Source organism: Elephantulus edwardii, unplaced genomic scaffold (assembly GCF_000299155.1).
Source record: "Elephantulus edwardii isolate Elephantulus edwardi_28Jun2011 unplaced genomic scaffold, EleEdw1.0 scaffold00141, whole genome shotgun sequence".
NCBI classification, from domain to species: Eukaryota; Metazoa; Chordata; class Mammalia; order Macroscelidea; family Macroscelididae; genus Elephantulus; species Elephantulus edwardii.
In genome coordinates, this window is record NW_006399891.1 from 8,539,022 (window position 1) to 8,565,142 (window position 26,121).

The 26,121-nt window shown below is 45.2% G+C and overlaps 2 protein-coding genes across 3 annotated transcripts in view; both read left to right on the plus strand.

The window, feature by feature from the left end:
• The window catches only part of LOC102845747 (mediator of RNA polymerase II transcription subunit 27-like), a 308,803-nt gene extending 294,870 nt beyond the window's left edge, over positions 1 to 13,933 (plus strand). For both annotated transcript variants that reach the window (XM_006894415.1, XM_006894416.1), the window contains 2 exons: positions 11,616 to 11,693; positions 13,799 to 13,933. In XM_006894415.1, coding sequence (XP_006894477.1) covers positions 11,616 to 11,693; positions 13,799 to 13,933 — 213 coding nt within the window. The remainder of the gene's footprint in view (positions 1 to 11,615; positions 11,694 to 13,798) is intronic.
• A 2,349-nt stretch (positions 13,934 to 16,282) lies between these two features.
• Positions 16,283 to 26,121, plus strand: part of LOC102866375 (ATP synthase subunit f, mitochondrial-like) — a 100,068-nt gene continuing 90,229 nt past the window's right edge. The window contains exons 1-2 of the mRNA XM_006894441.1: positions 16,283 to 16,328; positions 19,402 to 19,545. Of these exons, the coding sequence (XP_006894503.1) occupies positions 16,283 to 16,328; positions 19,402 to 19,545 (190 nt within the window). The remainder of the gene's footprint in view (positions 16,329 to 19,401; positions 19,546 to 26,121) is intronic.

A 26,121-nucleotide genomic window follows, 5' to 3' on the forward strand; every position in this document is an offset into this window, starting at 1 on the left:
TGGGGATCACACAGGGGTGATGGCAGAACATCAGCGGTTCCCTGGTGGACCTGGCATCTCCTGCTTGTTGACATGGGTTTGTGCTTTTAGAAAAGCAAACCAAACCAGTGCCATCAAGCAGGTTCCAGCTCACAGTGGCTGCATGGATGCCAGTAAAACTGTGCCCCAGGAAGTTTGCATGAACAGGGCCTTTCAGTACTTTCAGTAGCTGGTTTCTACCTTGTCTTCCAGAACACCTCTAAATGGATTTACACACCACCAACCTTTTGGTCAGGAGCCACAAGCTTACTTGATTATCCCTCCCAGAGAATCTTTAAAAGAACACTCTCATTGCTGGAACTGACTCATGACTGCCCATCTTTGTCCTGCAGAGCTGCTGGTAAATTCAAACTACCAGAGCCTTTGCGTGGGGCCTTTGGGCTAACAGAGCAACTCCCTATGGACTACATTAACAGAACTCCCATTTAGAAGAAGGAGGGCTTTCATTTTATCCCCAAATACAGATAAGGTGGGAGTGGAGCTGTTAACATTTTAACGGGTTTACCTTTAAGCAGGGCACCTAGTGTTAAGTGGGTGTATGATGCAGCATCCATGTAAAATCTAGGACCTAGGTGGAGCCTGAGGCATCTTCTGCCTTGAGTGCTCATTTGCTGAGGGGCCAAGAGGGAAATGATGTAGCCAAAGTCAGCCAGATAATTAGTGACTAATCCAGAATTTACCTTGATCTCCTGATTGTTCAGGGTTCCTCTCCATCCCAGATCCGAGAGAACCTTCTCTTCACATTGTCTGGAGGCAGGTATTGACTAGAGGGAAGCCAGAACCTGAGTCTCTAACAGGCTTCTTTTAAATAAGCAGCTTGTATCCTTAACTTTTTCTGTTTATTAAATGTGCAAGACATACTTTGAATAGAGGTCTCAACTCTCCTAACCTAATGTGGAGGCATTCCTTGGGTGCGAGGCCCATGTGCTTACAGGTAAAAGTACCTCAGTGTCATTAGTCTGTTACACTGAGAAAGAACTGCTGAAGCTTCTGTGAGTTGTTACACTGAGAAAGTAACTGCTGAAGCTTCTATGGGTTGTTTTGTTTTAAACTTTTCATTGTGTTTTCGAGTGAAAATTTACAGAACAAGGTGGTTTTGCAGTCAACCATTTGTACATACTTTGTCATAAGACATTAATTACATCTGTAATAACACTCTTCCTGCTTCCTTGCTCAGATTCCTATTTCCACTCATTCTTCTATCCCTTCCTGTCTTCTGAGCTTTATTCCTGAGCAAATCTTATGATTGAATATTCTAAAGATTGCATACCTTCCTTACATTATAGGCCTGTCTTGTGTTTGACTGAAATTTGAGCCACGTAAGTGAATTTAGCTCCCAACTTGATAGATGACTACAAGCAATAATCTCAAGGATTCCACCAGTCTCTTATTAGACTGGCAAGCTTGGCCATTTTTGTAACTTTAGGTAGTCTTCCACAGTTTTCTCCCACTCTGGCCAGGTCATCTTATTGTGATTCCTTTTAAAGCAGTCAGCAGTGGTGAGTGACTGCTTTAAACCATGTATCATCTAGTTCTTCAGTGTAGAAGAACTTGAGGTTCAGGTGATCTCTAATTGTTTCTGTGTGGTTTGAGCCATTTTCCAAGTTCAGTCTGTACCCAAGCATTGCATGTCTCCAGTCTTGCCCCTCAGGGTGGGAAGCAGGCAGAGGCTGACCAGGGAAAGAACCTACCTAGCTCTTCGCCAGTTCTCATCTGGCCACATAGCTGAATCACCTTGGGGAGCTTTTTGATAGCACAGTCCCTGGTCCCAGCTTAGACCCACCTTCTGGAAACTGTGGGACGGTCCCTAGTAGCCTGTCTCACGTCTGCTTCTCACGTTGTGCTGCACTGAAAGGTAACCAGTGTGGCCCAGGAGCATGCTTATCGGCCGAATGATGCATGCATCTTTCCATACATTATAGGTTCCCTAAAGGCACTCAGTGCACCACCAGGAAATCCAAGGACCTCCGTTTAAGAACCATTGGAAAATGGTACATTTTCATTTTCATTAAAGCAAATACCCCGAGATGAAGATAAGCAGAAAATTCTGAGGGAAAGGAGTGAGAAAGAATGCACAAGGTCATACTCGAGACAGGGCAAAGTCTTGTCCCAGTGAGAGGCACAGAATGCGAATTATTCTTGTGGTTGTTGACTGCGTTGTTATTTATCTGCTTTCTCCTTTTAAAAGATTTTCTCCACTGCCTCTTCACTGGTACTTTCTGTGTAGCCTTACTCTCTTTTGTTCTTCTATTAATGATTTTAAAAAGAGAGAGAGAGCATTGACCACCGTAAAATGTAGGCTTTAGAGTCAAGCTGACAGTCAGCAAAAACAGTCCTGCTGGACCTGAGCGGAGGATGCTTAGTGCCACAGTCCTCGGAAGTTGTGCTGCTGACTCAGAGGTGGTGCCTCTCACAATTCAAATCCACCAGGGATTTTGAGAGAAAAAGATGGACGATCTCCTCACATGCAATTTAGTGCCTCCAAAACCTGATGAAGGGTCAGCTACGAGTCAGTGCTGACTCAACAGCAATGAGAGAGACTCAGAGGGTCATTGAAATCAGGGGTAGCGGGCATGCAGATGGGCACTCAGAAGGATAGCACAGTGTCAGTTCGTCAGACCATTTTGAATATCACTGTGTAGGGAGTTGTGCTGCTGAGCCGAAGGCAGCACCTCTCTGGCGGTTCAAATCCAGCCACTCCACACAAGAAAAACAGGCAGTCTCCTCCTGTACACTTCTCAGCCTCTGAAAACCCACTGGTGGGCCAGCTTTGAGAGAGACTTAAACATGCTTCTTTGCCCCCACAACTGAACACAGGACATTGGTAGCGAGAAGAGTCTAGGCTCTATCTGGCAAATTCATCAGTATAGTAATAGAATTGTTCCTACTATCTCTGTGATTTGTGTGCTGTGGAGTCGGAACGAACTCCTAGCTGCCCCTGCAGCAGTTTTCAGAGGCAGTAAATTGCATGGGAGGAGATTACTTATCCTTCTCTTGGATTAGCTAGCAGAACAGCTAATGGATATGAACCTACCCAGCTCGTTCACTGTAGATGTCAAGGAGATCAGCTCAGTCTAGAGTATTCTCTGGTGAGTGTGGTAAAATACTCTTCAGGGTAGGTGCCTGGGATATGGCAATGAGCATTACTGATGACGGGTATACTGCAGAGGTGGGAGAAAGTCACATAAGAGCTGAGAACTAGAGTAAGTTAGGAGACGTAGGGACCAGTCCCAGCTCTGCTCTTGGAGTGACGGGCTCCATTCCCTTCTAGTCATGGGTGATGGCCCCAGTATGTCACCTTTCTACATCCCTAGCAGCTGCCTCATTGTCCCTTACCCCTGTGCTCCCAAGTGTCTTATCAGGGAGAGCCCTGTGTGCTGTGGCGTTTGAGCTGCCTGTGCTGAACTCATTGTTCTTCCCCTTAATCGCTCCTTGACTTAGACAAGTTACTTAAACTCTCTGTGACTTTATTTCCTGCTTTGTAAATGGAAATTATCATAGGACCTCTGTCATGACACTGTTGCGAGGACAGTGGCCAGGTGCTCTTTGTACAATGTACACCTGCAGTCCTCGCCCAAGGTCACACAGCCTCAGAAGTGGCAGGCAGGAGCCAAGGCCATCCAGCCAGATCCAGCACTTGGGCTCCTCACCAGGTGTGCAGTGTGCACCAGCCTTTGCACAGGGCAAGTGTTTGAGAAGCATCGTCTTTGACTCTTGCTATTCTTGCATGTAGTTCTGCATTTAGTTTAGCTAACATGACTCGTGATCTCTAAAGTCCCCTCTCGCCTCAGCTTTTGGGAGTGAAAGACTGTCAGAAGCGCCTTGCACACAATATGGCAGAGGCATTCTGAGGAGACTTGTTTTGCCTGGCATCTTTTCTTCTTCAGTGTGATGACTGGCAGCTGTTTCAAGGTCTCTTGAAAGATTCCTTTTTCCCTCTGCCTGAGACATGCCTCCTCCACCTCTGAGTGCTGGGGGGGGAGTATTTCAGTATAAAAGCTCCGGCAGGTGGAGGAGAAAGCTCTGCAAGTAAGCTACTAAAGTAGATGGATCAGTTGATGGGATGGTGAAAAAGGTCACCCCTCCTCAAACTAAATCACCCACAGCCTGGCCATTATACAGAAAGGGGGACCGAAACTGGAATAAATGCTGCATTTTCATGCCCTGGGGTGAAGCTGGGTGTCTCTTGGCCGCTCAGTGATCACTGTCCATCCCCACTCTAAGCCTGGTCACATCTGCAGTCATTTCCCGCCTCCTTCCTCCCCTGTCAGTTGGTTTATTGTTACTTACATGCTTTCTCCTCCCTCCCTATCCTCTTCTTACTACTTTAATCTTTTCACGCTTCCCCCTCACCCCTTTTCTCAAGCCTGTATCTCCTCCACCCCCTTTCTCAAACCTGCATTCACTAGTGAGATGCTGCTCCTCTTGGTTCCCTGGTTCACTGGGAATATTAGTGCCCTTCCTTTGCCTCCACCGCCAGGGAGGGCAGCTTTTATCTCCCAGTGGAATCTTACTAGCTTTACATTATAATGGGACCCGAACTTGGCCTTGTGGAGTTGGATTTAAATCAGTTAACAGCTTTTTTTTTTTTTGCCCTAGGCCTATTTTTTTTCCATATCTTGGCTGCTGAGCAAAAACAACTTTGTTGTTGAAAAGCATAAAACAAAAATATATCGAAGGTGGAATGCTCTGAAAAAAGGCAACAGCTTTTAGGTTTAGACAGGGAATCAGAAAACCAGTAATGTAGGAGTCTGAGAGGAAGGGAGGGAATACAAGGAAACCATAACAAATTAGTCAGCTTTGTTTCCTTCTACTAAAATGTTTCTGTAACTGGTGATGGGAAATTAAAAAATTAAATGATGGCATCAGTGCAGAGAAGAAAATCATCACCATTTGGCAATTAAAGGGAATACTTTATGCTGAAGCTTTTGAAAAAGAGTCTGAGTTTGACCAGATTGCCAAACAGTAATGAAAAAACTAATTAGGTGCCTTTCTTATGACCAGATGTCGAAGATGATTGGTGCCTGGCTCCCTCTATATCTGGAAGGTGGCATTTTCAAATTAATTCCCTTTGTTCTGCTCTTGGGTAACCTGTTGGGTGACAGCAATATTTGCATGTCTCCAAACTTCTTTCGGGAACTTACCAAACATCACCCAGCCACCTGGGAAGGATCATGGACGCAGGAACAGGACACATTGGGTCCCAGTGAGCCTCCAAAGCTCTCTACAAACCCAGTGAGACAGTGAGATGGAGATCCACAAGGCTGGGTTCACACTCTTCGCTGCCCTTCACCAGCTGAGTGACCACAGGCTTTATTAACTTCTCTGTGCCCTCTTCTATAATAAGATGGATTTAAGATTGCCAATTAAATGAGAATACCATTTAAGAACTCGGTACATAATAAACTCATAATAATCCTGTCATCCTAAAAGCACCTTTCAGAAGTAGGGAACATCCCTTCACCTTCTCTCCACTCTGCAAGCCCATTCCTGGGAGCTTGACTCTGCACAGAGTAGAACCGCCTCATAGGCTTTCCAGAGTTGCCAATCCTTACAGAGGCCGACTACCACGTCCCCCACGGGGTGACTGATAGATTTGAACTATCAGCTATCAAGATTTGAAGTTATCAACTGAGCACTAGCCTCTGTTTTGTAAGACTCTTTGTTTTGTGCCCCAGGAATGAAATGCTCACCACTGTGGGGGTTTTCCACTAAAGGGCATAAGTACCCTACATCCTTGCCACTCAAAAGGGTGGTTTTCTAGCCAGATTCACTGCCCTCGAGTTGATTTTGTCGACTTCCCGTCAAGTTTCTGAAGCTGAAAATCAAAAAGGGAGAAAACTACTCCTCTTTCTCCCTCAAAGCTGCTGGTGGATTTGAACCGCTTAAAACTCTAAGCCCCCTTTTTTTGTTTTGTTAGCATACAACATGCGGGGGACTGTGCTGCCAGATCATGTTAGAGCCCAGGGTCTTGAATCAGTGCTGCTGTTCATGGACCCATTTTGAGTAGGGATAGTTTCCTTTGGCACAGTTCAAATTTGTGTGTGAGGGCATGTTATCCGGACAGACCAATTCCTGGAAAAAGACATCATGTTTGGTAAAATAGGTCAACGATGAAGAGGAGGGCTGGAGGTAAGGTGAGCGGCTGCAGCAGTGGGCGGAAACACAGCAGACTGCGGATGGTGCATGGTTGGCAGTGGCTCGTGCTGTGGTACATCAGGTGACTGGGAGTCAGTATGAGTCAGAGCTGGTGGCACTTTACAGCACTCATGATGTTGTTGTTGTTGTTAACCATCAGAGAGTTGACCCTCCAGTGGCTTTTCAGAAGCAGTGAATCACATTAAGAGGGCATTGCCCATCTTTCTCTCCCCGAGCAGCTGGTGTATTCAAATCCTGAGCCTTTCTTTGATTTACCACTAACTCCCTTATAAAACAGATGAGGGAGAGAATAATTTAAAAGCGATGTCTGAGAGGGTCTAATGGTTATCACAAGAGTCCACAGTTAAGGTTGTGTAGTGGAATGTACTTGGGGCGGTGGGATTGTGTACCAGGGAGGGAGTTTTACTTTTCAAAGAGAGGAGCGAACTGCGGCGGGGGGTGTGGAGGGGCTGGGCGGGGAGAGAAGTGCAGCAATGAATGAATGGAAATCCAAAATCTCTATAAATGTTCATTAAAATTATTAAAAGAAATATAAAAAAGGGGGGGGAAGAGCTCCCTTACAGAAGTCATAGACCTGGCAAACTCCATGGATACATTTAATAGGTGAATAAAAAAGTCAAAGAAAATACAGTAGTCTGAATAAGAGAAGTATTGTTTGTTGCAGCAACAGAAGAACATCAAAGTCTTAGTAGTTTAACCCCAAAAAAGTTTCTTTTCCAAGGTAGCCAGGGGAATTCACACTTCCTTCTTATTGTCTCCCTGTGAAGGTAACCTGTGCCACTTGCACTTAAAGCCCTTTAGCCTAACCTGACAACGGAGAGGTTGGGAAATTATCCACTGTTCTCAGGAAGGTGAAGAGAACCCAGCAGGATTGTTGTTAGGCATGAGTAATTTCTCCCACAGAGGGAAAGCCCAGAAGATGAATGAGGAGGAGGCTGAAGACAAGGAAAGAGAGGAAGGTGCGAGGTCCAGGTAGAGGGGCTAGTTCTGAACAATAGGAAACGTTTAAGTAACTGTGACACGTTCACAACTGAATAACGATCGATCGATCGAGAAGAGGCAGGACCCAGGTAATGCAGGGCCTCCAGTTGATGTTCACAGGCTTTAATAAGTGCATTCAGATGCTATAAGGAAGGGGCTTGGTTGGGGGGGGAAGGGAGACACAGGTAGTCATGGTTAGATTTACATTTTACTAATAGTACTTATTGAACAGCATATATTTTAACATTATTATAGTTATCCCGTGTGGTAGGCACTCTGTTATTCTCTCCATTTTCTAGATGGGAAAATTGTAGCTACAGTAGGTTAAGTGACTTGCTCAAGATTGCATTGCTGAAAGAAGTGGATGGAGTTGAGGTTCACATGTAGTTCCTCAGATCCTGAGCCTCGTCTGCTGCTCCTGTCACTCTGACCACCCACTGAGAAAGGCCCGGAAAGAGCAGGAGTAGAAGTGCTCTCTGGGTCTCCCCCTGGTCCCACAGGGAAAGATGGCAGAAGAGACTAGGAAGTAACAGTAGAGATAGGAAGTACAGGAATTTAATATAAAGAATTTGGAATTTGGCCACTTGTGGACTGCTTGAGAATGAGAAGCAGAATAAGGGCTAAGCCCAGGTTTCTAATGTGGACAACTGAGGATGGTTGATGTTTTCCTTTACTGTGAAAACACTGAAAGAAAACCAATTTTGTAAGAGTACTTTAGAGAGCTCTGGTGGCCTAGTGGTAAAAAGCAGCATGGCGGTCACAAAGGTACAAGGTTCAAATCCACCAGCTCTTCCACAGGAGAAGGATGGGCAGTTTCTTCCCATGTGATTAACTGCTTCTGAAAACCCACTACTGGAGGGTCAGTTATGAGTTGGTTCCAACTGGAAAGCAGCAACAAGGGTACTTTAAATATTTATGTAACTGGTGTTATAAATTGCCTGGGTCTATCTAGCCCCTTGTCTCAAAGGAGAAGCTCCTTCAAGACAAGGACGGTGAAACTTCATCTCACATACTTTGGGCACATTGTCAGGAGGGGCCAGTGCTTGGTAAAAAGCATCCTGTTGGCAAAGATAGAGGGTCAGAGAAAGAGAAGAAGACCCTCAACAAGATGGATTGGCACAATGGCTGTAGCAGTGGGCCAAGCATGTTGGAGATCATGAGGTTGGCCAGAATGGGGCAGTAGGTTGTCTTGTTCAGAGGGTTGCTCTGGGTCATAGTTCGAGGACACCTAACAATAATAACAACTGTCCCTTGCATTTATCAAAACCCTGTTTAGGAGTCCCTGGGTGGTGCAGACTCTTGCCATGATTGGCTGCTGACTTGAAGGAAATTCAGGTTCACCTCACAAGAAGGAACTAGTCCTCTGCTTCCCCAAAAAAAAATCTCATTAAAATTAATAAAATTTTTTTTAAATCAACCATTATTCAAAAACCAAGACAAAAAAAAAAACATTCTCATTGGATGTTGGAGAATCTGAGCTTAGCCGGGAGAGGTCAGGTCCAGCCATTGGCTACAGGAGGGTGAGATGGCCACAGGTTGGTTAATTCACGGAAAGTGAACTCAGATATAGATCGGAATGCTAAGACATTTGGGGAATGGAAGGAACAGGTTTAGGACATCTTGAGGACAGAAATTCATGTCAGTGTTTGGAGAGAGTCATTAACCAAGCAGGTAGTAACATGAGTCAGACAGGAGGAACTCGGGAAACTGCAGGCGCCTGCCTCGTCCAGAGCTGCCCGCTGGCTCCAGCTGATGGGGCCGTTTGGATACGTGAGATCAAGGGGTAGGAGGTAACAAGGCATAGTTACAGTGACTATTAGCAGCCAAGCCTTGTGTCGTCGTCATCCCCCCACCTTTGAGAAAGGGGTATTGTTACTGTCCCCAGAACTTCGAGGTTTAATCAAGAAATCTGAGTTATGTTAAATGGGTCATTTAAAATATTAGTTGTGCATTTTCAGAAGCACAGGTGGTCAGTGCTAGAACTCCTACCTTCCATGCATAAGCTGGGGATTCAGTTCCTAAAACACAGGCGCCACCTGTCAGTGATGGTTACATAGAGGGTCCCTGTGTGTCAAAATTTACTCAAAAACATGCAACAACAACAACAAGCACATTTCCATGAAATTTGCAGAGCAGGACAGATTAGGGGTAAGTTCAAGCATCATCTTCCAAAAAGCCATCGGCGCCTAGCACTGGCCAGTGGTGGGCAGAGCTGAGTCAATACTGCGGACCCCACTGCTCTGCCTTCATGGTGCTGGTGCACTGATGGGAGCGCAGCTCAGCATTAGCTCGAAACGGTACACCAAACCCTGTTTCTTTGCTAATGGCATGTGTGTTCTCAGCCCAGACAGGACTTGGACATTTTTTCTGTAGCCAGGAGCTGGCTGCTATGGGTACCATTGGCTCTGCTGTTTGGTAGTCCTTGGTTTGACTCCACCAATCACTGCCAGCCAGTGCAAAGTTACTATTACTTTTTTTTTTTTTAATTCATTGCTCGTTTTAGAAAACTGTCTATCAGTGATGCTTGAAATAAAAAGACTTATCACTTAGAAGAATAAGTACTTGGCTGAATATTTCTTAACATTTTCAAATACATGATCTATTACTGTTATTTGCAAGAAAGCCACTGCAGTTGTCTGTTGTATATAGCCTCTGGCGAGTGAGTATCTTTAATGTTATTTAGCAAATATTTATTGATTACCTTTTTTATGCCAGATGGTGATATTCTAGACCTGGGGAACCCCTGCCCTTACAGAGCTCATCATTTAGCAGGGCTCACCAGGCAAGAAAGGGAGTGCCCCAGGGACCAAGATGCAAAGGGAAGTGTGGGCAATCATGGCTAACTGACATTCTTGCTCGAAAGTAATACATTCAAATGCCTGGTCTCCATCTGCACTCTTACCAGCCTTCTACATTGTATTTTTCTATAGTCTCCGTTTTATTGAGGAGGAAACTGAGGCTTAACGTGGTTCCGGAAGGGACTGAGATTACCCCACTATAAACCGGGGAGCCGGGAACGAAGCCCACCTTGCTGGCTGCAAAGCCTTTGGTCCACACATTTTGTCGGTCAGCTTCTCTGGCCAAATGTGTGAATGTATCACCAGAATAGTATCTGGAGTCATGTTCACTTCACCCTGTGAGGCCAGGACCCACACTTGTAGGTTCTGCCTGGTAGTTAGTTTAACTGCTGCTTCAGTCTGTTAACACATCACACTGTGGCTGAGGAGGGCTGAAACACAGGAGAAGCTACAGAATTAGACCCTGTGGCTGAGGAGGGCTGAAACACAGGAGAAGCTACAGAATTAGACCCTGTGGCTGAGGAGGGCTGAAACACAGGAGAAGCTACAGAATTAGACCCATGTTCATTCTTGTTCTTAGAGGTAAGGATGTTATCTGGAGGGATTTTTTTTTTCTGTTTTATTTTTTTAACCACAGTATTTGGGATGCCAAAATTTCTAGTGGGACAATCCAATAAATTAATTATTAGTATGAAACAACTATCCAATTAGGTACAATCTGTAAATTCCCTGAGTGATGACAGGCATTAGCAATTCATGATGTTGTCAAATTTTAGAACTACAAGGGATCTTAGACCAGTCACTTTGTTCTCAGAAGGGACTTTGAGACCCAGAGAGAAGTTACATAACTGGATCTAGGTCACAGGAGGATATTGAGACTTAACCTAGGTGTTCTTTCCCTCAGTTCTTCTGCCTCTAGTGAGCTTGGCAGTCTCACCATTGGCCTTGCTGATAAGGTCTCTACTGTGGAATTATGAGAATGGGTGTGGCCTGCCGAGGTTCTAGTAATAGCCCAGGCCCCTTTGAAGAGCTGGCTAGAGGCTGGATACTTTGAAGGGTAAAGCTCTTCAGAAAGGTGGTAGTAAGATCACTGAGGCCCAAGGGGAAGATTAACAGGAATACCAGATTTTTTTATCATAAATGCTGTGTGGTCAAAAGTTATAACAGAATTAAAAGAAGTAGAGAGATACCAGTGCCTGTGAGAAGAATGGTTCTGGTCTACAGATGAAGTAAAACATGCAAAATGCTCCTCTGCATTCGTGTCCTGTTTCACTCAGCGATGTGGTTGTGAACCTGTCTGATCTGGTCCTCTCCAGACTTGCCTCTGCCCCCTTTACTGCACCCCTAGCCAGCTCCAGCCTGTCTCAGTTTTCTGTTGCTAGAATATTCCATATTCCTCTTGCCCTCAAGCCTGTACCCTCATTCCTTTCTGCCTACAACACACCTTTCCCTTTCCTTCTCCCTACCCCCCAACTCTGCTACCTAATTTCTGTGACTTCAGATTTTATTTTAGATGTCCTTTCTTCCAGGAGACGTTTACAAGCAGATTGGGTTTTCACATAGAAAATAGGCACTGATTTTTCTCTGTGCAGGTTTGATATGGCTTCTCTAACTCCAGTCACTCTCTTCTGTTCACAGGTGACAGACCACGCCACCACTGCCCTGCTGCACTATCAGCTGCCCCAGATGCCAGATGTCGTGGTCAGATCCTTCATGGTAAGTGACTGTAAGAGACATATCTCTCATTTAAACCTCAGCTCCCTCATTGTGAGGACATGACTTCTCTGAGCTCTTTGGGCCATATAGTTGAAGATGGGGCTCCCCAGTTTAGAACTGACACTTTTTAAAAATGCTCAGGGATATGATATTTGGGAAAGCCACTTCAAGCATAATTAACTGATATTTTTATCCTTTCTATCTGTTTGAGAAGTGTTTTTCCAAAACTGTTTTCTGCATCGATTTACTAAACAGATATTTACTAAATTCTTAAGCTATACCCGGCTCTGTGCTCAGCCCCGAGCGTGTAGCAGTGAGTAGAGAAAAATCTCACAGCACCGTACAACATAAAATCCTGAGATTTTCAGAGTGGAACTTAGCATGGAAGTGACCCCAAAACAGCCATGCCAGTGGTGGGTCTTGCCAGCTCTTGTTAAATGTTAAGAATTTTGTGAACCAGTTGTTCAGCTCATGAGAGCTTGAAAGAGAACTTGATGGGACTGTTTTCACCATGGAATCAGCAGATGCTGTACTGAGAACCCGCAACAGGTTTATCAGACACTGTTTCCCAGACTTAGTTACCACGTGACACTGGTGGACAAAGTGGGACCAGTGGCCTCCCCACCTCGTCCCTGACAAGAACCCCAGTTTTATCTTTCACAAGTACTAAACTCTTTTTCTTGATGTTGGAACCTGCTTCAGAGACTTCCTCTGTTACTAAGGACAAATAAGTGTTGACAGCTGAGGGGGACAGTCCTCATCCAGTCCGTTCTGTCTGGGCTTCACAGATGCTTCTTAGAGAGCCTATTTGTTGTTCAGTTCTTGAAAGACATAATGCTGCTTATTGATTGGCTTATCAGTGTTGGGGAAGTTGAACAAAGCAAACCCAGGTGCCCAACAGAGTTGTCCATATCTTGGTTCTTTTATGTATCTAGAGAGCAAGTCAATAACGATCTTCCATGAAAGCTTCATTTTCGGACACATATTAAGACTTGCTTTTTAACCTAACATGTTTTAATGCCTAGTTTCCCTTCGGTCACTGCCTTCTGGATTTTTGGAGAATTTGAATCTTATCAGCACTGAAGGGTAAAGAGTGTAGCTGAAAGATGCATTGACCTCCTTGTGCTCATTGCCTAAACCTCACAAAAACCTAGCCCTGTGGAATTGGGACAGTATTGATGTCCAGGCTGCGCCACTACGAAGGCAGCTGTATGTAATAAAGAGAGGAGGACTTTTATCAATAAATTCAGTCGACCTCTTCAGGGAGCAGTTTTCTCTTATCGACGTAGTTCAGGAGGACAGTAAATGATGAGAGTCATGTGCCCCTTTCGCAGGGAGAGCTTGCTGCTGCTGTGGATTATTAGTAGCGTGTTGTCAGAGGTTTGGGAGTTTTAGCTGGTTTTGATGTTTTCTATTATTATTATTTGGTAGCAGATCTCCTTGAGTTTGAGAATTGAGTTATGTGAGCCTCATCCTTATGTATGATGCCCAAAAGAACTGTGCTCTCTGAACTCCTCCGGGTGTGCTGACTGCTTATTGCGTTATCCGGCAGCGCCAGGCTGTCCCTGCCCACCCCACAGGTGCGTGAGGCCATGCTGTGACAGTGAGTGATGACCTCTGAAATCAGATTAGAGAAAAGGTGTGTTGACCTCAGTGGTGAACTCTAAAACCGTCATCTATAAGACGTCTTCTTTATAGCACATGACCATGGCCAGTTCTTGGTAGTGAACAAGGAGAAGAGAATCAATACTAATATTCAGAAGGCACAGGACGCAGAAGATGAAATGCATTTGCCCCCTGAGCCATAGGCTCTGTGGTGGTTCATGGTGACTCCTCAGGGAGCATTTGCTGCTCTGGAGAGTATGAATTTCTATTTTAAAAACTCCCTCAGCTAGGAGGGCAAGGGGAGACCAGAATTGAAAATCAGCAGTGTGGTGACCTTGTGTGCTCTGCATGCACTGTGCTGTAAGATCACAGGGTGTCCGTGGGAGTCAAAGCCAGCTTACTGTTCTCTGCCCTGGACCTCATTGGGCTTGATAGGAAGGATGACATTGGAAACACCCAGGTCCCCTTTCTTTCATTTTTTTTCTCATTTCTCTTTTTAGACCTGGTTAAGAAGTTACATAAAGCTGTTCCAGGCCCCATGCCAGCGCTGCGGGAAGTTTCTGCAAGACGGCCTTCCCCCGACGTGGAGGGATTTCCGCACCCTCGAAGCCTTCCATGATACTTGCCGCCAGTAGCCCCATCCAGGCCCCCTTCTGCCCAGGGCTGGCTGGCATGCAGACCCCCACCTAACACCCTCTTGGACGAGGACTTTTCACTATTCAGATATCAATACAGCCACTCACTTCCTTGTGTATAATAATAAATTGTATAGGAAGGTTGAGCATCTTTGAGAAAAAAGATTCTTTCTCTGTGGTTGATCATTTTATTATACCTATTAGCTGTCAGTGAACAGCAAAGTGGACCTTTTGAGAGCACAGTCTAAGGAAGTTTATGGCAGTTTCTTTAGTCTCCTTCTGGATCTGTGTCTCAGGTCACTTTTGGGGACTGTCATGTGGATGAGCACTCTGTGAGCATGCTAACATGCTGGTAACTTATTTTTGTAAAAAATAAACCTTTTCTATGGAGGATATAAGGCTTTGTCTCCTGTTTCTTGTAGCACTTAGAAAATGAAGTTCAGTGACTCTATGAGCAAATCTGAGCCTTTTGAAGAAAAAAATAGTATTGTCTACGTCTAAAGCCTAGTTCTTTTTTAAGGATCTGCTTCCTGCTTTCAGGGTACAGGGCCATTTTGGCAGATAACCAACTTTTTAAAAAAAGTTTTAGCAACTTGAAAATAGATTGTTCTTTTATTGGCACGATGAGGAGGACACGGTTCGTTCTCTTGTTTCCTTGTTTTTAGCTAAATCAGGTAACACACCAAAAAGAAAGGAACCTGCCTACGTTGACCAGCTGGAGAACGAGTGAGCAGGAGTGACGGGCATGCCTGACGCGCTTGCCCAGGGCTCCGTTCTGAGTGGTTCTGTGAGGCAGATCCCAGCCTTCTCTGTGTGACTCATTTGGGGCCTCACCACCAACACTTCAAACCGGATCTGTTTATAGTAAGACCCATGCTGATCTGGGGTAAACCTGGAGAACCATGGGAATGCTTCCCAGGCCTTTCCTGGTGTGCCCTGAACTACACATAATGTTCTGTTTGCAGTGAAGGATGCCAAGAGAGATGCTGCCTTCTGAAGATGTCCACAGAACGAGGTGCTCACAACCTGAATTTTGGACCACCCAACCCCATCTCGCTTAACCTAAAGGAGCAGAGTCTGATGCATAAACTGTCCTTGAGTGGCACAAATAGTTATCACCTGCTAAAGATTGGTAGCTAAAACCCACCCTAGAGTTGTATGGAAGAGAAGTCTAGTGGTCAGCGTCCATGAAGACCACAGTCAAGAGCCCTTTGGAGCAGTTGTGTTTTTGTTGTTCCTTTATTTTTTTTTTAATCTTATTATTTTGTGTGTTTGTACTGTCAAATCAGATCTGACTCGTACAGGAGGAGATTGTCCCTCCTCCAGCAGAGCATCTGGTGGATTCAAACTGCTCACCTCTGGGATTGCAGTGTAGCTTCTTGCCACTAGGCCACCAGAGCTCCTGGAACAGTTCTTGTCTATAATGCATGGGGGCATCATGAGTTAGAACCAGCTCAACACCAATGGATTTGTTCGGGGTTCTTTCCATTTGGGATGATGTTTTTAGCTCCTTTCAAGTCAGCCCCCAGTAGTGCTACTCAGAATACAATAGAGCAGCCTCAGCATTGTAGGAGCTTATTAGAAATCCAGATTCTCATCTGCACCATGGACCCTGGGGGAGGGGTCTAGCAATCTGTTTCTTAACATCCCCCACAGCCCACCTCCTGACCCCTGCCTGATTACTGATGCCCAAGCATGTCTGGGAATCACTGTTAATAGAGAACTGACAACACTTTCAACACCCAGTTTGGAAAAGTGGGGTGACAGGCAGTGGGGTGTCATACTGGAATGCTTACACGTGGGGGGTGGTTTTAGATTCAACCATAATTCCTCAATTCTAAGATGTTATCACCTATAAGATGCACCGTTATTTTAGAAAATACTCAGAAAGACAACAGGCTGCCAATTAAACCGTGCACAAGCCTTAATGATAATCCCGCACGGCACCTGAATCAGTCTCCCCAGCCTCTCGTGGCTTTGAAATCTCTTTTATCTGTTCCAAGGGGATTGGCAGTTCCGTCTGCCTAGAGTTTTATCATTTAGCATGTACCAGGCGATCCTTTTACATGACTTCCAGTAACAACACATAACAGCTTCATTGCCTTGTAAGCATCGTCCTGTCTTTGGTCTTTCAAGGCTGTTGTTTGTTGCTTTGCAAGAAAATAGGGAATTGAGGACATCCTCCCTGATAGCAAGTTTCCTTGTGGCTCTCATGCCCATCATCCTCTGGGTGTATAATAGTGTGCTGTCATCTGAGTGCTGAGAGGGTGGCATCTCTGTGAAGATGTTTAACGGCACAGAGACTGACGGGGGCCAGTACCAGCGCCTAGTGCACTGGTAGCAGCAGCGATGGGAGTGGCTCTGACCCCACTGGAGCGGGTGCAGGCACTGACAAGTGCGACCTGACTGCCAGCTGGCTGAAAACTCACACCAGAGATGTTAAGATGTGGAAAATACCCATCTGAGAATTGATGAAATGATGCTAATATCTGATCACATCATAAGGAAGCGGTTAAGATTTGCATCTGTTTTCATTCTTCAGATTACAACAATCAGGGAGAGCCTCCCCAGGGACAAAAGGTCTCTAACTAGTTGCCATTGAGCTGATCCCCACTCTTGGCATCTCCTGTGTGTCAGAACGGAGCTTGAACACAGGCTTTTCTGTGGGTGGCTTAGCAGAAGTAGAGCATTAGCCCTTCTGAGGAGCTCTTGGATGAACTCAAGCGTCTAGGGTTTTTGTTATCAGCCAAAGGTGGTGTTGACCATTTGCAGCTCCCAAGGTCTCTCACCTCCACTCACCTCTGCTCTTAACAGAAAGCAGCAGGCCTTGAGTGCAGAGCCTTGGCCGGGCAATAGTTTCTAGGTTGAATTTAGACTTTGTTGTTGTTTTTTGTTTGGTTTTTTTTTTTTTGCTTTCTGGGTTATCATTAGAAGTACTTTCTATTTCTAGAAAGTGGTGCTTATAATGGAAAGTTTCCATTTTAAATATATCTGTTGAGGTGGAAAGGTGAGACTGGTTGTTGTTGTGGTTGTGTGCCATGAAGTTGACCCTATGAACAATAAACCTGAGCCCGGCCCTGTTCTCTGCCCTCCTCACCATCTCTGATAGGCTTGAACCCGTCATTACACTCACTGTGTCTGTCCATCTTATTGAGGATTTTCCTCTACTGCACTCACCTTCTCAACCTTTCCAAGTGTGATGTTCTTCTCCAAGGCCTGGGCCATCCTAACAGTATATTCAAAGTATGTGAGATGAAGCCTCACCATTCTGGCTTCCAAGGAGCACCCTGGTCACAGTTTCTCTAAGATGTTCTTGTTTATTTTTTTTACTGTCCACAGGATCATTCAGTACTCTTCTCCAGCCACATTACAAAGGCATCAATTCTGTCTTCTCCAGTCGCTGTCCAACTCTGAGATGCATAGCATGTAATTGAAAAGACCATAACTCAAATCAGACACACCTTGGTCTTTAAACTGACAACCTTGCTCTTCAGTACTTTGGAGGGTCCCTGATAGAAGATCTTCCCATTGCAATACGTCTTTTGTTATTTTGACTACTGGCACCAAAGATAATTGATTGTGGATCCAAGGAAGAGGGAATCATGACAACTTCAGTCTTTTCTTCATCTGTGATAATGTAGCCAATTAGTTCAGTGTAGAAATGTTAAATAATAGCATAGGTAGAATGTGATTATTGAGAAAAAAAAAGGGAGGGCAGCAAGCAGTAGTAGTCACTCGGGGCAGGGACCCCTACTCTATATGCTTTGTGGACTCGTCGCCAGAACCCCAGTTCCCCCTTTGCCACAAGGAAAGCCTGAACAGTTTAAAAGCGATATATGATAGGGTGTTATGGTTATCACAGGAGTCCAGAATTAAGGTTGCATAGTGGAGTACACTCAGGGTGGAAGGAGCGGGGCAGGGGGGATTGTATACCAATGAAGGAGTTTTGCTTTTCGAAGAGAGGAGAGAACTGGGGCGGGGGGGGGTAGACATAAAAGTGCAACAATGAATGAATGGCAATTCAAAATCTCTGTTAATGTTCATTAAAATTAGTAAAATAAAAAGGGGGGGGAAGTAAAGTATGAGAATCCCATATTGGAGGTCACTTGCAGAAGATGTTTATTTGCAGATTAAACAAGATTGGTCATGAGTTGATAATTATTGAGTCTAGACTAGAGATAGGTACATGATAATTGGTTTTCCTTTTTCCTATCATCCCGTAAGAAGAAGGGTCCAGGAGTGGGGGTAGATGCAGGGTTGGATCCCTTCATCTTTAAAGCCTTTCCATCTATGAGTCTCTCATCTGTAGTCGGGAGTCAGAAGCTGAAAGAGAATGCACTTAAAGTGTGGGAATGGGAAGGCGAGGGGCTGGTGGGGAGCTGGGCTTGTTGACCAAACCCCAGATTGCCTGGTGCTTTAAAGAGGCAGTCATGAGCGAGTCTCAGATGTAAGGGGATTTGGATCCCCTCCAAGTTTAGGGCACAAGGAACACTGGAAGACCTGCTTCTGTGGGGACTGTCACTAGGTCTTAGAACCATCCTCAGTGCCTATAGCACAAAGAAATGAGGAGGGTGGCTGGGGTTGTGCCCCCAGAAGGTCAGGTGGCCTCTCTGCAGGTGCTCTCTAAGCCTGTATGGTTTCTGTGAGGTTTGATTACTGGGACAACAGCTCAACACCTCTCCTGAGTCAAGTAAGGAACATGCTTAATCAAAGGTCTGTGTGTGACCTTTTCCCTGTTTTTAGATGAGGAAAGAGTTCTCAGAGCAAAAGACAGAGGGGCTGCTATTCAGGTTGGGAGTCTTTGTAGTGAGTCAACAGCAGTGCTTCCTACTCCAGAGTAGAGGGACCTTTCGCTCCTGCTCTGTTGGCTGAGTCTTGCCAGAGAAGTTGTGAGCCGGGAAGGGGGGACCGCTGTGCCTTTCAGACTTCTCTTCACAGTGATGTCTTTGCTCCATCCTTTCTGCTGAGCAGCTTACTGCTAATCAGGGGCACACCCGTTGTAGCAGGAACTGACAGAGTGGAGCAAGGAGAGGTCTATGATGAAAGGTTGTTCAGGTCTTTTTTTTTTTCTGAACTAAATTGGGAATTGGCCTTTCCGTATCGAGTGATGTTTTCACACTTCACCCCGCTGACGGAAAGCTGCAGGCATGAAATGGTGATCTTTCGGTGTTAATGTACAAACCCTCCATTGCATTTAAGAGTGTCAGAGTGTGGACCATGATGCTAAATTGAGAGCCTTTTAAGGTCACCCAAGTTGGGAAGAGAAGGGACGACAGTTTTAGCCACTAGGATTCTCACAGAAGGCTGCAAACTTGCCAAGACAGCGTCTCCTCTTGACCGGCAGGTCTGGAGCGTAGAGGACAAAATGTGAACAACTCACCTTTCTTGTCTGCACCTCTTAGCCTTGGCATCTCCACCAGCTAGCTGAAGGGGAGCTCTGTGAGCATTAATTGTTCTGCATTTGACAGGGAAGGGTGGGCCAGCACCCCTCCACCTGCGCCCTGGCTGGTGCAGTCTGCAGAACGCGTCAAGGCGGCACAACGTGTGCTTCCACATTAGTGATGAGCGAGCCCCGGACGGGCTGAGCCACCTGCCTGCCGTCCAGCCGCTTGGTGAATAATTAGGAGGCTTCACTTTCTAGGACAGGCAGGTTTCTTTTCACAGTCCCTGCCATCCATCCCCACTCCGGCTCCCTGAATCAGGGGGAAGGAACCTCAGAAAATCACTTTCAAGTTGAATTTTAAATTGTGGGTTGGCTGCTCCCTATTAATAGTACTTGAATAGATAAGCCTTAAAGTTCATGGGCACATCCCAGGTAAAGGACGGGCTTGGCAGCTTTAAGATGATTAGTTGCTCAAGAACTGCTCCCGCCTGTCTCTGTACTAATTGAGTTTGAAATTTCAACTGGAGATTGACTGTCCTCAGGGACAGCGGGAGCTGGGGTTTGGAGCTAACTGAACAGGCAGGTCCTGCCGGTAGCAGGCTTCACCTGCAGCTGCTTCTCTGTAGCCTGATGGAGATAGAACAGGGAGCCGTCCCTCAGGGAAGAAAGGTGGAGGGGGCGGCGGTGATGAGAAAGTGGGTGAGCAAAGAGTGCAAGGAGCCAGCCTCGGACCGCAGCAAACATTTGCTCACACCCTGCACCCAGTTGGAGGGCTTATGCCACAAATTCTCAGCTAGACTCTCAATCATAGACTTGCTTTCTTAATTACAAAAGGTAATGAGGCCTACCTTTTCTAGAAGATCAGATAGAATAATAGATAAGTAAAGAAAATAATACCTATCATTGTAACTTAATAAAGACCTTACATACAGCTGAAGGAAACACTGCCGATCCTCCGTCGCTATCTTGGCAACCACTCTTCTGTATTCCAGCTCTATAATGATTTTGTTTCATGAATGTTATATATTCTGTTGACAATGACTTTGAGGTAGTATTTCCTCAAGGCTTGCCTGAGTTGGAACTATCCAGAGCCTGCTTCTGCTCACTGCAGAGTAGTATTTCTTAGTGTTTGTGTCTTGTGGCATTTTAATCATGCATCTGTTGAAGGACATCAGGGTAGTTTCCAGTTTGAGACTTACAAATCTAGTGTAAGCATTTATGTACAATTTCTGTGTGAAGATTAGTTTTCCTCTCTGTGGACTGTGTACCCTAGAGTACAATTGCTGGGCCATATGGTAAGTCCACTTTTAATTTTAAAAAGCTCTGCCAAGCTGTTTTACAGAAGGGCTATACCATTTTACGGTGCCACCTGCAGTGCACCCGTGGTCTGGTTTGTCCACATCGGCTCCAGTGTGTAGTGTTCTCACTACTGCTTATTTCAGTCATTCTTTTAGGGCTGTAGAGCTATCTCATTGGGCTTTTATCTACATGTCTCTAACAGCTAATGCTGTTGGAGACCTTGTGCCTATTTGTCATCCATACAGCCTCTTTAGGAGTGTCTGGGTGGCACAAAGTAATCAAAAGGGTTGTCAATTCTACCCAGAAATACATCAGAAGAAAAGCCTGGTAATCTACTGAGCAGTCACGGTCATTGAAACCCTGGTGGGTACAGTTCTCCTCTGACACACATGGTGGCCTTGAGTCAGAATTGGCCCAATGATAACATGTCTTCTTGGGTAAAATGTCTACACATGTCATATATATTGAGAGAGAGAGAGAGGTTGGTTTGCATACAAAATTCATATTATATATTATGTTTCATTCGTGGATATTGTGTTTCACATATTCCTTCATTCACGTGGTGTTTCATACGATCATTCCTATACATTGCTTCATAAATTAATCACCATTGACCTATGCTCACTATTGCCCTGTCTTCAGGATCCACTTTCAAATTGGGTAAAGGTTTAATGTTGACTTTGAGAGTTCTTAGTCACTCCATGTAGTTAGTCCTTTGTTAAAGGGGCTCCAGTGGTGTAGTCTGGGTGGAATCACTCTGATAATCCAAAAACATCACTTCTGTGGTGGTCTTTGCAGAAAGATGGGCAGTCTCCTCCCAAGCATTTACAGCCTCCACAAACCCACTTGAGAGTCAGCTGTAAGTCGGTTCTGACTCGATGCTAATGAGTTTTGAGTCTTTTTAGGCCTGTGTTATGTGTTTGTTTCTCAGATACTTTCTCTAATCCATAAATGACCTTTTTTTCCTCTCAGCAGAGAGTTTAGCAGAGCCAGAGTACCTCATTTTGGTGAGGTCTTGCTGACTGATTTTCTATGGATCATGTTTTTAAGGTAAAGGCTAACCTGTTGGGTGTTAAGTGAGCATCATTCTGCTTTTGGAAACATTATTCTCTCCTCTCACTTGGCCAGAATTTTAGGTTTTTGAACTGCAGTTGACAGTTGGGCTACCCAAGATCCAGAAGACCCATCCATGTGGGTGGATGGTGGTGAGGACCAAAGCCAGGCTCCCTTCAGTCAGACTTGTTCCCATGTCCCCAAATACTCTTCTCAGGATAACTGTTAACTGCTGACCTGCATGTCAGAGCAAAAGCTGGTCACATCCTGCCACAGCACAGATGATTACAAGAAAAGGGTGACTGTGACAGGCACCTCCACAGCTCAGCCTGGGGCACAGGGAGCAGAGCTCTGATGAAGAGCCTTCTTGGCAAGGAGCACTTAATGCTGGGGAGTTTGTGCCAGTCCCTGCCATTGTGGGCAGACCTCGCTTCTGCCTGTGGTGAGTGGATAGCTAAAGCTGAGTGCTTACCTATTAATTAACTGTTAACTGTGAAACCACTGGGGGAGGTACAAGGCAGTTTTCTGGGGATGGTGGTCCCCCACAGCCTCCACCCTCATGATTGCCAAGCCGGCTAGAAACTGCTGGACAATGTATTAGTTTCCTGCAGCTGCTGTAACAAATTACCACAAGTTGTTGGTTTCTGTGAGTTCCATTCCAACTTACAGCAATCCTATAGGATATAATAGAACTACATGATTGTAATCTTTATAGAAGCAGATTGCCCTGCCTTTCTCCATGGAGCAGCTGGTGGACTCAAGCTTCCAGCTTTTTAGTTAGCAGCCAAGTGCATACCCTGGGATCAGCAGGGCTCCTTTTGTGGCTAACACAGCAGATTTGTTCTCTCCTGGTTCTGGCGATCGGAAATCCAAAATCAAGATGCTGACAGAGCCATGCTTCTTTTAAGGCTCTAGAGAGGATTCTTCCTTGTTTCTATCATTTTCTAATGTTGTTGTTGTTAGGTGCCATCGAGTTGAGTGGGACTCATAGTGACCCTATGAATAGTAGATCTGAACCCTGTCCTCTCCTGTGCCATCTTCATCTCCGGCAGAGTTAAGCCCATTGCTCCAGTCACTGTGTCAATATCTTCAAGAGTCTTCTCTTTTATTGACCCTCCACCTTTCCAAGCATGATGTCCTCTCCAAGGAATAGCCTCTTCTAGCAACATGTTTAGAGTATGTGAGACGGAGCTTTGTAATCCTTGCCTCCAAGGAACACTTTCTAATAAAGGGAATCTTAAAAGAAGATGGAAGGAATGTACAAGAGTCACTGTTCCAAGAATTGGTCAACAGAACCTTTTCAGGAAGTAGCATATGACCAAGAAAGAGTGATACTTAAGGAAGAAGCCCAAGCTGCACCAAAGTGATTGGCAAAAAAACAGTGTTCCAGGAATTAATGATAATAATTGAGATGTTTCATCAAACAAAGCAACCCTAGATATGCTCATTCATTTGCCCCAAGAAATTTGGAAGACAGGTACTTGGCCAACCAACTGGAAGAGATCCTAATCTCATTCCATTAAAAAAAAAAGTGTTCCAACAGAATGTGGAAATTATCAAGCAATATCATTAAAATCACTCAAATAAAATCATGCTGAAGATTATTTAGAAATGACTAGTATTGTACATCTCCAAGGGAACTTCAAAATTGCAAGATGGAGTCTAAAAAGTCTATTACACGAGGAATATCATTAACTGATGTCAAATGGATCTTGGCTGAAAGCCAAGAATACCAGAGAGAAGTTTACTTTTATTTTACTTACAAAAACATTCAATTATATCAATAACAATAAATTATGAATAACATTGAGAATAGTAAGAATTCCAGAAAACTTAATTGTTCTCTTGCAGAGCCTATAGACCAGGAAAACCAAGAGATACTGCACAGTTTAAAATCAGGAAAAGTGTGTGTCGGAGTTGTATCTTCCCACCATATCTGATCAGTATGTGGGAGCTCTGGTGGCCTAGTGTTAAGGAGTTGTGCTGCCAACCCAAAGGCAAGTGGGAGATCCGACTCAATGACACCTAACAACAACCTTCAGTTTGATGGGAGCTGTGCTGGTCACTGAAAGGTGGTGCCTCTCTCATGGTCTGACTCCATCAGTCTCCTCCCATGCATTTTACACCTTCCAAAAACTTGCTAGAGGATCAGCTGTGAGTCATTTCCGACTCACCAGCAGTGAGAGAGTGAGTTATTCGATATGCATGCTGAGCAAATAATCTAAGAAGCTGAACTATATGCAGAAACATATGGCATCAGGATCGGAGAAAGCCTCACCAACAACCTACGTTATGCAGATGGTGCAATTTTATTTGCTAAAGTGATGAGAACTTGAAGCACTTACAAAAAGATCAAAGACTTTACTAGCCTTCTCTCTGGATTGCACTTCAACATCAAGAAAACAAAAATCCCAGTACTTGACCAATAGGCAATATCATGGGAAATGGACAATAAATGATTGAAGTTCCCAAGGATCCATTCTAAACAATTCTCAATCACATTCTCCTCAATCAACACCCATGGAAGCAGCATTCAGGAAAATTTGCATTGGGCAGATCTGCTGCCAAGAACCTCTTTAAAACCTGAGATATTCCCAACCCAAGCCATAGATAGATAGTCTTTTCACTTGCTTCATATGCATGTGAAAATTCGACAGTATATGAGGAAGACCACAGAAGAATTAAAGCCTTTGGACTGGGTGTTGGTGAAGAATACTAAATAGCCCATGGACCCCATGGACTTCCAAAACAACAAGTAAACCTTTCGTGGAGGAAGTGCATCCAGGGTGCTCCTCGGAAGCAAAGGTGGAGACTTCATCTCCCTTACTTTGGATATGTGACTAGGAAGGAGCAGTCCTTGGGAAAGGACATCACACTGAGGGGAGGAAGACCCTCAGTGAGATGGGTTGGCACAGTGACTGCATCAATGGGCTTAAGCACAGTGGCGATTGTGAGCATTGGGCGAGGTTAGGTGATGGTCAGCCTGTTGTTCATAGGGTCAGAGTGAACAGGGGTCAACAGGATGCCATCTACTAGCCACAACATCCTTGATTTGTGGCAATATAACTTCAATTCTGCTGACTTTTGTTCCTTTTTTGCTTTATCTCCACCTCATCTCAAATCTCTTATAAGGACACCAGTCATTTAGAGTAGACCCTAAAATCCAGGACCATCTCAAGATCCTTAATTACATCTATGTAAAATCTTTTCAAATAAGCCTTTCATTCATAAGTACCAGGAGCTAAGACTTGGCCATATGTCCTGGGAGGTCACTCCTCAACCCACTGCAACTGTGTATAAAATACCGCCCTTCCCCCCATGGCACTCAGCGTATGGCCTCTGGTAGAAACTGAGCACTTACAGTGAACTCCCGGAGGAAGCCACGTTCAGCCCTGACAGGAGCCCATAGTGTTAGAATGAGTGTTGTCCTCACTTGTCCCCTGGACTTCATGCTTGCTGGTACCTTTTTCTGTGTGGACCACCTTGAGACACGGAAGGAGAGGAGGCATCAGACCAGGAACAGAAAGAGCTTCCAGTGCCAAACCCTTGCCTTTCAGAAAACATCAAAAGTGTTCTTGACTCCGGATTGCCGTTTTGCCAGAACATTCCTCTTCTAGAAGCCCACCTAGCTTCCGTTCTTACCTCCTCCAGGTAGCTTAGAGCAGACACCCGATCACATAAGGCTTAATGGTATCATGCATGGCACTTCTGGATGCACTTCTTTGAATTCACCAGCCACTCATGGAGAAGGATGGACAGTCTCTTCATGTAAATATTTACAGTCTCAGGAACCCGGTGGAGGGTTGCTGTGAATTGGAACTCACCCGACAGCAGTGGGTTTGGCCACTCAGTGTAGATGTATGCACTCCTCATCCCTCTCTACCCCCAGCTCAGTTCTCAGGTCTCCACAGCACCCATCCTGTTTGGCAGGGATCATGTGTTTTCCTTGTCTCCTTCCTCCCCACCCCCAGCATGAGCACATAGAGCATGTGCGTACCTTAGTCATCACCCCAGATCCCAGAGGAGTGCCTCACACACCGCAGCTGTTCGGGAAACATTTGCTGAACGTTAAATGGGGTAAAAAGCTGTGGCCAGGTTCCTACTCTGCTCCTGATGCTCAGCTCCTGATGGCTGACCCCAGAGCAGTCACTGAATTGCCGTGTGGCGTGGGTCCACGGAGTCTGCCCATCTACAGTGAAGTCCTGCAAGTGACCATCCAATTTGTGCAGCAAACTTGCATTGAGTGCCTACTTTGTTGAGGCACTAGGTGCAGAGCTTATGGGTGCTCTAGGGAAGTGGTCATTCATGGGAGGACTCGTCTGGTCTCACTACGGCTGTAATGACACACAGCTTTCTGAAAGGGAAATCTAGGAACCTAATGGTCATCATGGATTGAATCGTGTGTCTTCAAAATACACACATGTAATGATGTGTTGTACATATGTTTGCTATG